This window comes from Polyodon spathula, chromosome 5 (genome assembly GCF_017654505.1).
Source record: "Polyodon spathula isolate WHYD16114869_AA chromosome 5, ASM1765450v1, whole genome shotgun sequence".
In the NCBI taxonomy this organism is placed as follows: Eukaryota; Metazoa; Chordata; class Actinopteri; order Acipenseriformes; family Polyodontidae; genus Polyodon; species Polyodon spathula.
This window is the reverse complement of record NC_054538.1, coordinates 70,240,197-70,253,089: the sequence shown is the minus strand read 5'-3', so window position 1 is coordinate 70,253,089 and position 12,893 is coordinate 70,240,197. Positions and strand designations below refer to the sequence as shown.

At 34.2% G+C, this 12,893-nt stretch overlaps 1 protein-coding gene across 4 annotated transcripts in view; it reads left to right on the top strand.

The window, feature by feature from the left end:
• Positions 1–456: 456 nt before the first annotated feature.
• usp45 (ubiquitin specific peptidase 45) overlaps positions 457–12,893 on the top strand; it is a 57,553-nt gene continuing 45,116 nt past the window's right edge. For 2 of the 4 annotated variants that reach the window (XM_041251192.1, XM_041251194.1), the window contains exons 1-5: positions 457–651; positions 1,610–1,712; positions 1,941–2,110; positions 3,998–4,098; positions 5,495–5,595. In XM_041251192.1, coding sequence (XP_041107126.1) covers positions 1,610–1,712; positions 1,941–2,110; positions 3,998–4,098; positions 5,495–5,595 — 475 coding nt within the window. In that variant the 5' untranslated portion in view covers positions 457–651. The remainder of the gene's footprint in view (positions 652–1,609; positions 1,713–1,940; positions 2,111–3,997; positions 4,099–5,494; positions 5,596–12,893) is intronic. The other 2 variants (XM_041251193.1, XM_041251195.1) reach the window with 2 other exon arrangements.

Genomic DNA, 12,893 nt, shown 5'->3' with positions numbered 1-12,893 from the left:
ACATTTATTGACTCAGGAATCTGTCCATATTCTCTCAGTTCCCACAGCTCTAACATCAGTGACCACGACACCTTCTTTGGCTGTCATCAATTTCTTGAGCTTCTCATGAGATACTTGGGAATGGTGTAATGTTATGTTCAGGTATGCGCTAAAAAGTTGTACACTGCGCACAGTGCTTGCTCATGCATGCCTTAACACCTTTTGCTAAGAAAGCAGGGAAGAGCCCATTCAAATCTCGTACGTTGTGCTGTTTGATTAACTAATGCGAATGGAGTATGTTTATTAGTATTTCAATCATATTCACCCATTGCTATCCTAAAAATAGAAATCGTTGATATACTTATTGTTGTAAACAGTGGACTTCCTTTCACAGTAATCTGCGAGGGTTTCAGGGCTGTTTCTGAACTGTCTCGGTTCCCGTAGTGCGTCATTATGGAAAGAGTAACGTGACCGTGAGTGAGTTCCTGTAGTTAGCAATGGGAAAGGTTTAGAGATGTCATGTTGTTCTTGAGTTTAAAAGGAAACTACTGGGAGTAAACACGTTTCAGGCGAGTTGTTTTGAATCCCGTTTATTCAAACAAACAAATACAAAAAAACATTCAGGGTTTAACGTCTCCAAAACATACAATTTAAGAGCCGACCACGTAAAGGGTAAGTTTGTGCAATATAAATCATGTTATTTAGCCTGTTAAATTTTCTAAACTTACATGTGTTTGTTTGTCTGCGGTAGTTTTCATTGAAGTGAAACTAAAACATGAACAGTTAAACGTGGAGGTATTTTTTGTTGCTGAAACTATATAGCGACATGGACAGGTTCAGTTCTGAAAATACGTAGTTCTTCAGCTTGGAGAAATGCTAGTTACCGGTCCTGGACTATTTTGTGCTTGATAAGCAGTACATATTGTCTGCATTCCTCTCCCTATTCTTAAGAAAACAAGAGGAAAGGCGTAAATAGTTTGGGATATGCTGCAAGTGTCACCTTGATTTTACTGTAATATATATATATATATATATATATATATATATATATATATATATATATATATATATATATAACAAGTATACTCTGACAAATAGAACAACACAATCAGTCTAACCAATGTTTTTTGTCTGAATCGTGTCAACTAATTATATGCACATAAGTTTCTATTATTGCATGTAGTAAATAAACAAAGTCAGAGAATTACATGAATTACATTTATTTAGTGGAAATTACATCTGTGGCTGGTAAATGTGTTTAATTTAATGGCTGATTGTCAAATTCAGAACAGACTTTATAATGAAAGCCATGCCACTTGACACAAGAAAGGTTGATGCATGTTTGATTTATAGTGTAGGCCAGAAGGTTGTAGTTTAACTTCTATCCTTGATACTCGTGATATTTTTAATAACACAGATAACATACCTTTATGGTCACATTTTTTGATGAATGACCTTGAAATGACCCAGGAAGTGCAAGTGTAAAATATTTCTAGTAAGGGGATGAAAAAAAAAAAAGTTAATTATTAACTGTCATGTTTTAAAATTAAAATACTTGTACATTACCTTTTTAACTATCCAAGCACACTTAATTTTACATTTTTAAAAAAAAAAAATGTATTTAATGCAGATGCGGGTAAAAGGTCCATTTTCTTTAAAAGCTGATGAAATGACAAAGAGATCAAATAGGCCGAGAAAGCCCAGAGATGAGGAATCCTCCGATGAAGTCACTGGTAAGTATACTGCAGTAACAGGGAAAATGTGTTATTTGTGTCTGTATGGTTCTTCTTCTTGGACTTCGGATATTACTTCAGCTTGATAGCATGTGCATATTCCTTTGTATTGTTAATTTCATTTTTATTGTAAAACATGGGCATACTGTCAATAAAAAAAAAAAATGTAGTTCACCATCCAGTTTGCATGCTTGCACACATTCATGAGAAGTGCTTGTTTACTTGCAGGTTTAACATGCCAGCATGTACGTAAGGCTGTTGATCTAAACTCTGTGAAGAAAGCAGTGTCACAGAGTCTGTGGTCTGTGTGCTCAGAATGTCTCAAGGAAAGGACTATGTATGACGGAGAGCCTGTAGGTTCCTTTGATATCTGGATGTGTCTAAAATGTGGTTTCCAGGTAAGAATATAACTTGTACTATGTTTCTTGTTTTTGGAGGGTTGAGCACAAATATTGTGTGCTTTTGATTCTGAGAAACAGACTATGTAAAACAGAAAAGTACATCATAAAAAAAAAAAAAAAAAACGGTTATTTCAAGGCTCTGGTAAAAAAAAAAAAACACTGCAGCTGCACTTCCCCACCAACCCAAATTTTTTCAAATATATATATTTTTCTGTATCTTTCTATGGACCTATTAGTTTAAGACCTTACATTTGTCAGCACAACCTCAAGTGCTACTTTAAATAACATTCATTCCTAACTACTAAGTGGCAACATACCCGGTTTGTGAGTGTTGTGCTTATTGATGTGATACCTTTGAAATTGAGAGTGTGAGAGTGAGTTTCTGCATTCTGTAGACCTACAGGTTAAAACTGAAGAAGAGCATGTTATGACTGTTCAGTCAGATTATGAACTCTTTGTCCACATAGGATGAGGTTGATGGGCCGTTATTAACGGTCAGGCTGTGGCGCAAACAAATTCATAACATCCAATCCGTCCAGTGGGGATAAACTTGTAACAAATAACTTATATATAATATAATTATACACAGTAGATGCCGGTTATTAGCAACCCTGATAGACAACTTTTGGTTATTAACAACATTTTCCCAGGAACCAATCCCATCCCATAGACTAATGTTAATGGAATTCTGATATTGGCAACTACACTGCTCTTGACAACTTGACTACTGGTTGCCAGTGCTACAGAGTGCACTTGCATGATTTATGTGCATACTTCATGCAGCTTTTGTAACACACTGACTTCACAACTGCTTATTTCTGGCGCACAGAGACAGAATTGTGGCTTCGAAACTGGCTACGAAGCTGCATGCAAAATTGAGATGGATTTACAGCGGGAGGTGGTACATTGTAAAAAGCAGACAATGTTGGACAATTTGTTATTTAAAAATTGTGTTCTTTAGAATTGATTTTAAGTACAACACATTTATTTGCTTTACTCATTGTAAGGACAATTGTAGTTCATCGTTGTGTAGTACTATTTAAGCCTAGTCCTTTTTTTTTTTGTTTTACACATGCATGACGTAAACAGTTCTGCGTTTGGATATTTCTTGTTTCTCATGTTAATTTTTTTAACACTAACATTTAAAACACATGTATTTCAGTGCCATATTTGTACAATTACAGTATATATCATTCCATGTAAATAAACCAGAAAACAGGGGCTTTTCACTTATTGGCAACTCATTTAATTGATAATTTTCTGGGAACCGAGAGGTTGTTAATAAGCGGCACAAACCCATTGCTGTGTAATGTGTAGTTCCCTGTGAAAATTCAATGTTCTGAAAGAACAGTGTAAATATACATATTTATCACGAAAATATGGTGTTGTTTGCATCTGGTAAATGGTTAACACACTTCCATAGAGCTGCTTTATTTCTTCAAACTATTCAGTGAAAAAGACAACAGCTGCATCAAAGATTGAAAATATTTCTGCTCAAGATCGCTCTGTCCAGTACATGAAGGGGATATTTTGTGTGTCTGATGTTATTTTTACTTTTATTTAGGTTTTTATTTTTGATAATTCGCTGTTGGTGAATAGAGAATGTCTTCAAAATGTGGACATAAAAAAAAAAAAAAGTGTAAAAATTAGCTTTTACTGTTTGTCAGGTAATTTGAAATATTTAGGAACATTTGTTGTATAATAACAAGAGAACATGATCAGTTTTAAATTTGATCAATGCATTGTATTTATTTTTGCTTTAATACACAGTATGTTTAATCTTGAAATATCTATTTTTTAGAGTGTGAAATAAGCCACTTTCTACTGTGGGGGAAAAAGTACTGCCCTAATTATTGTATTTATATTTAATTGGATGTAATACAGGGCTGCAATCCACCTGACAGACAGCACTTGATGAGGCATTTCCAGACCGTACACCCAGAACCCCACTGCATTGTTCTCAGTCTGAGTACATGGAAAGTATGGTAAGGAATGCAGTGTATTCCTACATGTATGTTTGTTCCTGTAAGGGTTGATTTTTAATGAATATTTTATGTTTATATGTGTGTGTGTGTGTGTGTATATATATATATATATATATATATATATATATATATATATATATATATATATATATATATATATATATATATATATATATATATATATATATATATATATATATATATATATGTATGTATATATATATATATATATATATATGTGTGTGTGTGTGTGTGTGTATATATATATATATATATATATATATATATATATATATATATATATATATATATATATATATATATATATATATATATATATATATACACACACACACACACACACACACACACCCAGCTTCTACCCTGTAGGCATTTCAGTGAGATCAGTTAACACTAGGACGACCAAGGCGGTCATTTTGACCGTTTTTGGAATTAAAATTGTGGTGCGTGTGTTTAAGATATGGAGCTGTGCTTTCCTGACTTTTCTAAAATAGTTACTAATTACCCTGAGAGAGAGAGAATTGAAAGTTTGCGAGATAAAATACTGTCATACCTATTCAGACCAGGATTGGTCAAATTGACTAATTTACATATAAAACATATAAAAAATAAAATGTTGCGATATCCTGATAGCATCAATCAGTCTTGACAGCTCACGGTGCTTGGCTGTCTGTCTGCACTGTGGTTTCTATAAGTCACTCGTTTTTCTAAGAAATTCATTGTTACCCCAATACACATTGAAAATGGATCACGGAAGATGCATGACAGCAAAGCAGTGTTTGTAATTGCTGCAAATTTTTACATCGTTTCAGTTGTACAGTTTTGTATGTAGATCATATACCTGGTATATATTCCGGTTGTGTAGATGCTTTATATGATGTTCTTGATTAAAACTATGACTTCTATTCAATTGTTTGTCCTTTCATTATAATATTTATGTTGTTTTTAATACGCTGGTCAAATTGACCAGTCATGGTTGTTCTAGGTATGCCTATAAACCCGGTCGTTCTAGTGTTAATTGTATTTTATTTTTAACATTTACAAATATTTAATTGTTTGATGGATAAACTGTTGTTTTCCTTTTTACTGATCTCTTATATAAGAATTGAGGCTTCACCAGAAAGGTAAGTGCCTGAGCCAATTACAAAGCTTTATAATTTTGTTTAGCCAATCGGTGATTGTAGAAGGAAATGTTTGCTGTCTTCCAAAGTAAGAAAAAAAGCAAACTTATTTTTCTGATTTAAATGCTTTTTTTTTGTTTTTAAATGTCAGCTTGTAAGGGACTACACACATACTGTCATTGAATATGCTTTAAAATGAATGCTTTATGTTCATGTTGGTGTTTTAAGTAACACTTTTTATTTGCTGGATTCAGGTGCCATGAATGTAATGAAGAATTATCCACGCATTGCAACAAAAAGGTTCTTGCCCAGATGGTTGACTTTCTTCAGAAACATTCAGATAAGACATCATCAGGTAACTGTGTAATATTAATACTTGTATTGCAGCTTTTAAAATTTACAGTATAAGAAATATCCCTCTTTTTGAGGTGCATTTGTTAAAATAATTGGCTGGTATTCTTCAGACACTATGGTTGGTGCAACACATTAATGTAATTGTGAAAAAAAAAGACATTTTCTTTTCACCTATTTAATGATGGTGGATCTTAGAGTAGTGTAGTGGGGTTCTGAAAAAATAGAGAATTATGTCCCTATGTGTTGCTATAACTGTTTAAATAACATACCTGTAATTTATGTTAATTGTTAACATCCTGATAACTTTATACACTTCTAAATTTAAAGTCTTTCACAGCTCTTTTCAAAAGGGCCACTCTAGTTTACTGGGGTTTGAGATCTGTCCTCTAAATCACGGCAGGAAGAGCGATTTTAAAAATACAAACATTACAACTGCTCTGACTTTTCTGTTCCATACCATATCGTGGATCATTATGGCTGTGTTACATGTATGACAATGTGGGCAATAATCCTTACACTGTCAGTGTAGTAGAGCGAACAGTTTGAAAAGAGTTTTGAAACAGGTTTAAAGTTGAAAGTGTAAAAAGTTGTCAGGATGTTAACAATGAAAACAAAAATTACAGGTGCATTATTTAAACAGTTATAGCAACACGTGGGGACATGTAACGCTGTATTTTTTTCAGAACCCCGCTACTTATTCTTTTTAATATCGGCTCCCTAAAATCTATAAATCTTATGTTCTCTGGAACTCATTTCACTATTTTTTTAAAATTTAAATTGTATTTCTTGATGATCATTTAAATAGACCCCATTGTAGCACTTTGCTACATGACAAACAAAAAAATCAAATAACTTTTTTAGAAATGCATTATTTTCTTCCTTTTTATTAATTAAAATGTACTTTAAGTATGTATTATCCACTCACAAATACACAATTCTTTGCTTGAGTTACTTAATTGTTTACTTCTTGGAAATGCATTTCTTTACAACTAGCTTTACTTTTCTGATTTGAAATCCAGGAATTGATAAACATGAATTGTATTGTAGCAATATCATGTATACTGGTTCTAAAGTAAAATCAGCTTATTCCTACTTAACAAAAATGAGTATTTATTGGACAAAATTATCAACAGAAGGCCTTGAATCTTATGCAGGTACTTTACACACTATAAGACACTCTGGTAGACTGTTGTATTACAAATAACAATAATTTTAAAGTAATTTCCATATTTTAATTAATTTCACTTGTATATAACTGACATCTGTCTGCTTGATTGAGGGTGCACTCTTATACACCAAACCTTGTGGAATAAGAATGCAACAAAATTAATAGTTTTATCTGCCTCACCTGTACTGGTATCAGGGTTCTCCTCAGGAATTCTGTACAGCCGGGCAGCAGAACATCGTATCTGGGAGGACTTATAATAGAAAAATAAACTTACCTAACCTTAAATATATAATACGACAAATAATTAGTTGTCTTTTGTTGAGTATATCTGTTTTGCTCTTTTTTATGTTCTAAATTCTTTTCCATTTCTTTTTTTTTATTCTGGTAAATGACCGTGTTTATTTAGACACTCTACAATTTGACTGGGGAAAGATAACGTCGGGTTATTGGAGTTCACAAAAAAAAAAGTCTATTTTTATTTTTCGCTTTTCTACATTTTTTGAATGCAGCTGTTCATTTTAACCATTTTTTTAAACAACAGTACTCGCACATATTTGGTCACCATCATAACTGTTGCATGAAAGTGAACTGTAATAATTCAGCACCTCTACACTTAAGCATTTGTAATTGTATATCCGCTGATATCCCACCATGCCAATACATGAACCCCCAATAGCTCTCACAAGCACATGGGTACATATTTTTGCAATATCACAACTAAAGGAATACGCTTTTTTGTTTTTGTTTTTGGTGTATATGTATAGCTGTTATGAACTATATATCACTTTACAGTACAGTAATACGACAAAAAATGGACTGAATGATAATACCTGAAAATCTTCATATTTTTTATAATCGCCGGCTTATTTTGAAAACCCTGCATTCATTGTCATTTTTTATTTTTTTGCTTTGAAAATAATCAAAAATAATTTTTTTAGTAGACTGACGTTTTAGCCTCTCGAATTGCTTAACACAGAAAACCCACACCTTCAATTCTTGCTAAATGTTGTGTCAAGACATAGCATAGCTGTCATGTGGTTCCAAGATTTTTTTTTTTTTTCCATCCAGCAACTTGCAAGTGATCTGGTCTGTTAGAATCCTTATAGTTAAAGACACAGTAGCATCTGCAAGATGGGCGGATCTGGTTTTTTCAGCCGAGCGACGACAGCCTCTATCGGGCAGCACGATGAAAAAGCCTGGGGAGAACCCTGGTTATATTTGATCAACTAACAGTTACTTTTATTTGTTTCAGATATTTTGAACAAATAACTGAATAACCAATATAAAAAATAAAACCACTAAATTCAAGCCCAAGCATAATGAATTATTTTGGTTGTTAAGAAGTAATCCAGAACACTGCAATACTTTATCCCCAAAAACAGTGATATAGTGGACCTCATACTTGTGCTATGTACTGTAGACTATGTTGCACTTACATACTAAATATCTAGAGAACTGCTTATCCAGTTGTGATAGAACTTGTTCTGTACTATGAGTTATTAACAGTAACAGAATTCAGAAAGCATTTCCTCTGATATTAAGGGTAGGTACAGGAAAGAGGGATTTTGTTTGTGAAAAGGAACGTAGAAACCAAGTAAAATTAAGTCTTGTAGCACACGTGATGTTACTTTTTTAAAAAGAATTAAAGACCTTAATACAAAAAAATATCAACTAAATCTGGCCCATTGTCATAAAATTGAAAGGGTCTGATAGAGCAGTCCTAATAGCAATTTTAAATGGAACTGGTTTCAAGGGGGTGAATTGTATAACAAGATCTTTGTAATTATAAAGTAAAACACAAATTTATTTATTTTTTGCTCAGCTGATGAGAGTGCTGTGCATGAAGGATAAAGGAGGAGGTTTTTTTTTCTGTGATGTCGTCTCTTGTGGGGTACTCTGTACAACCAAGGACAAGCTATCAGCAGTGTAATACAAAGACATCTTTTAAAATCTGCACTCTGCAGTCAATTTGTAAACTGGATGTTTTTCAGGCTTCTTGCTCTGTGTCTTCCCTCAATTCCCAGTATCTGAAAACAGAATTTAACATGAGTGCTCACATCGTAATGCAAAACGTTTCAATACCTGTATTGAGACATCAGTAAGCTTGTTCTAAAGGGGTTGTCAAAAGTGGCACAGCAGTATAAAGGGAGGGTTGGTAAATTGGTACAATCTGATTGTTCAACTGAGAAATAGTCTTTGATTGCTAACATGCAGTTTTGCTTAGTTAGTATGCCAATCTCACTACATCCTGAGTTCATGGCAATTAAATGGAGGAGAACTGTAGCCAGAGCTTGTGCTTAAGCAAAATTCTGTTTTATGCAAAGCATTTTTTTTTAAAAATAAAACCACAACAAATGCAGTTAGTACATTTCTAAACTGAGCATATACCAATACCTTAGAGTCTGGACAATCAGGGCGTGGTAGGTCAGTAGTCGTTGTCAGGGCATTCTATGTAAACGTAAGTGCTAAGATAGCTGGAGGCGAAAGACCAATTAATTGTTTAACAGCATCTACACAGGACTGCCTAAAGTAACATGGAAATTTATCTCCAGGTCACTTACATATATATTTTTTTTTTTACAAATTGTCAGACAAGTTCCAACTAACTAGTGGATTGCAAATGTTGTACCGATGGAGACAACCAGCTTTCAGAAAAGACAGTGCTGCCTCACTAGCCTCTTAGATTTATACAAATCGAGCATATCGCAGACTACATTTTAATATTTAAAAGTACTGCACAAAAGACTAAATCACAGGGAATCCAAAGTATTACATATACTGTAATTGGATAAATGCCTGGTTAAAACACTAGAACCAGAGTACCAATTGGGGACGCAATTTCTGTTGGTGCTAAGATTCTTGCAGATTCATATGTACATTAGGGATAACTAGCAAGCATGTAAAATTTGTTGACAGTTGAGAGTAGTGGCCAACATGCAACAACCCAGAAAATCCAAAGGGATACAGAACTGGGATGAAACATGGCAAATTTAATTGAATGTGAATAAATGTAAAGTGTTACATGCCGATAAGTCAAATGGTAGTGCACAACCGGACAGACCTTTTTAAATGCCTGTCAGTACTGTCTTGTCCATTACAATATTGAGATATCTGTGATCAGTAAATTTTATTAATAGCTTTGAAGAAATACTTATTTAACTTATTGTGTGCTTATTTAATGAGGGACAAGGGAGAAATATGAAATAATGGGAATATGTTTTAGATAAGATCTTCTGGTATTGTTTTGTATCTTATATGTATTTTTAGATCAGACTAGACCTTTTCCGAGATCTATCAAAACTATAAACCGGGCAATCATTGATGGGACAAAAGGCCTCCTTTTTTCATAACTATGTTCTAAAAAGTAGTGTTTGTATTTGTACGGTACCTTTGTGTGAAATACAATTCCACACAAGTGCTAAGAGGACTGTTCATATTTTCATGCCCTTGATTTCTATAAAATACTCTAATACCATTTCATTATTTAATTAACATCACATCAACCACATGGTTCTAATTGTTGGTTAATTGAACTGATATTCATATTTCGTCAATCCAATTCACATTTGACTGTTGAAAGCTGTATATCATTCATACTGCTTTCTAAAGGGCATGTCCCTACAGTAGCATGTCCCCGTGTGGCTCGAATTTTAGACTAGACCGTTGTCCTTGTGTTAAGTAAACAAAACAAACAATGGCACCTCAATCGAAATGGGTATTTGAGCAAAATTGAAGAATCCCATGCTCTTTGGATAGTGTCACTGCAAAGCTTCCAGGGAGACTGAGCTGCTGAAAGCACTCTGCCTCCATGTTGTGGGTTGATTTTGATATTGAGAAGCAGTCACTAAAATCCTTGCTGAAAGATTCACCACTTATTTTAGAAACATTCACTTCTTAAATTTAACAGCTTATTACAACTGAAATCTATTGGTTGTAGTCCTATATCTGAAATTAAAATACCATGCAGTTCATGAATATACATTGAAGATTTTGACACCTGAAAGGTTTTTGTTGCCATACCCTGCTCTTGGCTGTCCTGAAATACAGAATAAAGGCTGTAGTAGGTCCTTTACCATACCCATTGTCTATGGAACTTGGTACCTATTATTATCCAGAGTACAGAGACAGTGGACATATCCATCCTAAAGAAATAGATCCTTTATTTTTATTGGATTAAACATAATACTTTTTTTCTAATTAATATTTCATTTTATTCCATCTGTTTTATTAACACACCACAGTTCTTCAAATTTTTCTATATTATTCATTAATTTATAGTACCATACTCAATTTTTTGTCTACATTTCACTAGCATTTTAAAAACAATTGTCACATCCTCACTCCCCTCCCCCTTCACTACTGCCCTCACATCCTTACATCACCAGCCAATAGTCTCCGCCTGTCATATGATTGGTTCACATCACTGTCAGTGCCGCCTCTACTTCAACATGATAAAATGGCTGAATGAAAACAACTGCTCAATGGTAATTCTTTGACACAACAGAAAATTAATTACAAAACGTACTACAAAAGAAAGAACAGTTGTTTTGAACTTAAAAAAAACATTTTCTGTTTTTTATTTGTTATTTAGTTATTTACTTGTGCTGTGTCAGCTATATTTAACCCTCTGCGATCCATCCTCCGACATCATCAAAAAGACTTAAATCGCAGGTCTCTAGTCATTTTTTTCTCCGGAAAAAGCCGAGAGAATTTTTCAATGACCAAATGATACCGACAGGAGCCGAATGAAGCCAAAAAAAAAAAAAAGTGTATCAGATAGCCCCATGGACAGACATGAACAAAGGAGATAGCTGCCTCTGCATCCAGCACTCAAAGAATATCACAGACATTTACAGAGCTTTTTGAGATGTTATAGTAATAAAATAATGACTTGGATTGCATTATTGAGGATATATATATATATATATATATATATATATATATATATATATATATATATATATATATATCATTTCAAAAAAGAAACACATAGGTGTTTTGAATGTACTTTATATAGCATTAGTATGGCAGTTTGCATAGTAAATAAAATACAGTTCAAAAGAACCTTAACCTGTGCAGAAATCATTAAAACATTCAATAGACATCTGCCCATTGATCAAATGAGAGCCTGGATAACATGCTGGGGAATGGCAACCCACGCTTTCTCAAGTGCCTGGAAAAGTCCTTCTAACGTCTGTAGCTCGGGGTAACGTCATCGCACACGTAGATCAAACTCGTCCCACAAATGCTCAGTGGGGTTCAGATCTGGTGATTGAGGCGACCAGGGAAGCACCCGGCTGTGTGCGGCCATTCGTTGTCATGCTGGAAAATGACGTTCATGAATGGGATCTCATGAAAATAACGCAGAGCTGTCAGGTTGCCTTGAACATGAACAAGGTTGGTTCTGTCACTGTCTGAGATTGCTGCCCGCACCCAGACACTACCACCACCAAATCTGTCGAAAACAATTGGCCAGAAAATGTTCATGATGTCGTCTGTATACCCAGGCTTTTCCATCTGCATGTCGAAGCAGAAATCTGGATTCATCACTGAACACCATGTTTCTCCATTTTTGTATGGACCATACTCTTGTAATTATGACACCACTAGTAGTCGACAATGTTACGGCATAAGAATCGCTCCTCTAACTGGCCGCCTTGCTCAGATACCTGCCTCCTGTAGTTGGTTTTTGACAGTCTGGTCGGAAAATCTATGCATTCCTAGTACTGCAAATGTTATAGAGGCTGCAGTGGTGAACCTGTCATGTAAATGGCAGACTGAGATTCGCTGGCTTCCAAATGTCCAGTAGCATTGTTCCGTTATGCCTCGGTAAGTCTAGGTATAACTTCAGATGTGTCTACAGCGAACACCAACATGCAAGCTGAGAACCCTCCGCTTTTATAGCCACATCTCGGCATGTTGCACGTGCACGCAAGTATTGCAAGTCTTAAGCAAATGATGTTAATTTTGGGAATATTCATGTGTTCTGGCATACGTCATGCGTTTTCAATCCTGACAATGTGACACTCTGTCAGCAAAATATGTTTAAATAAAATACAGTTAAGAGATTGAAGAAAAAAATATATGCAATACTATATATATATATATATATATATATATATATATATATA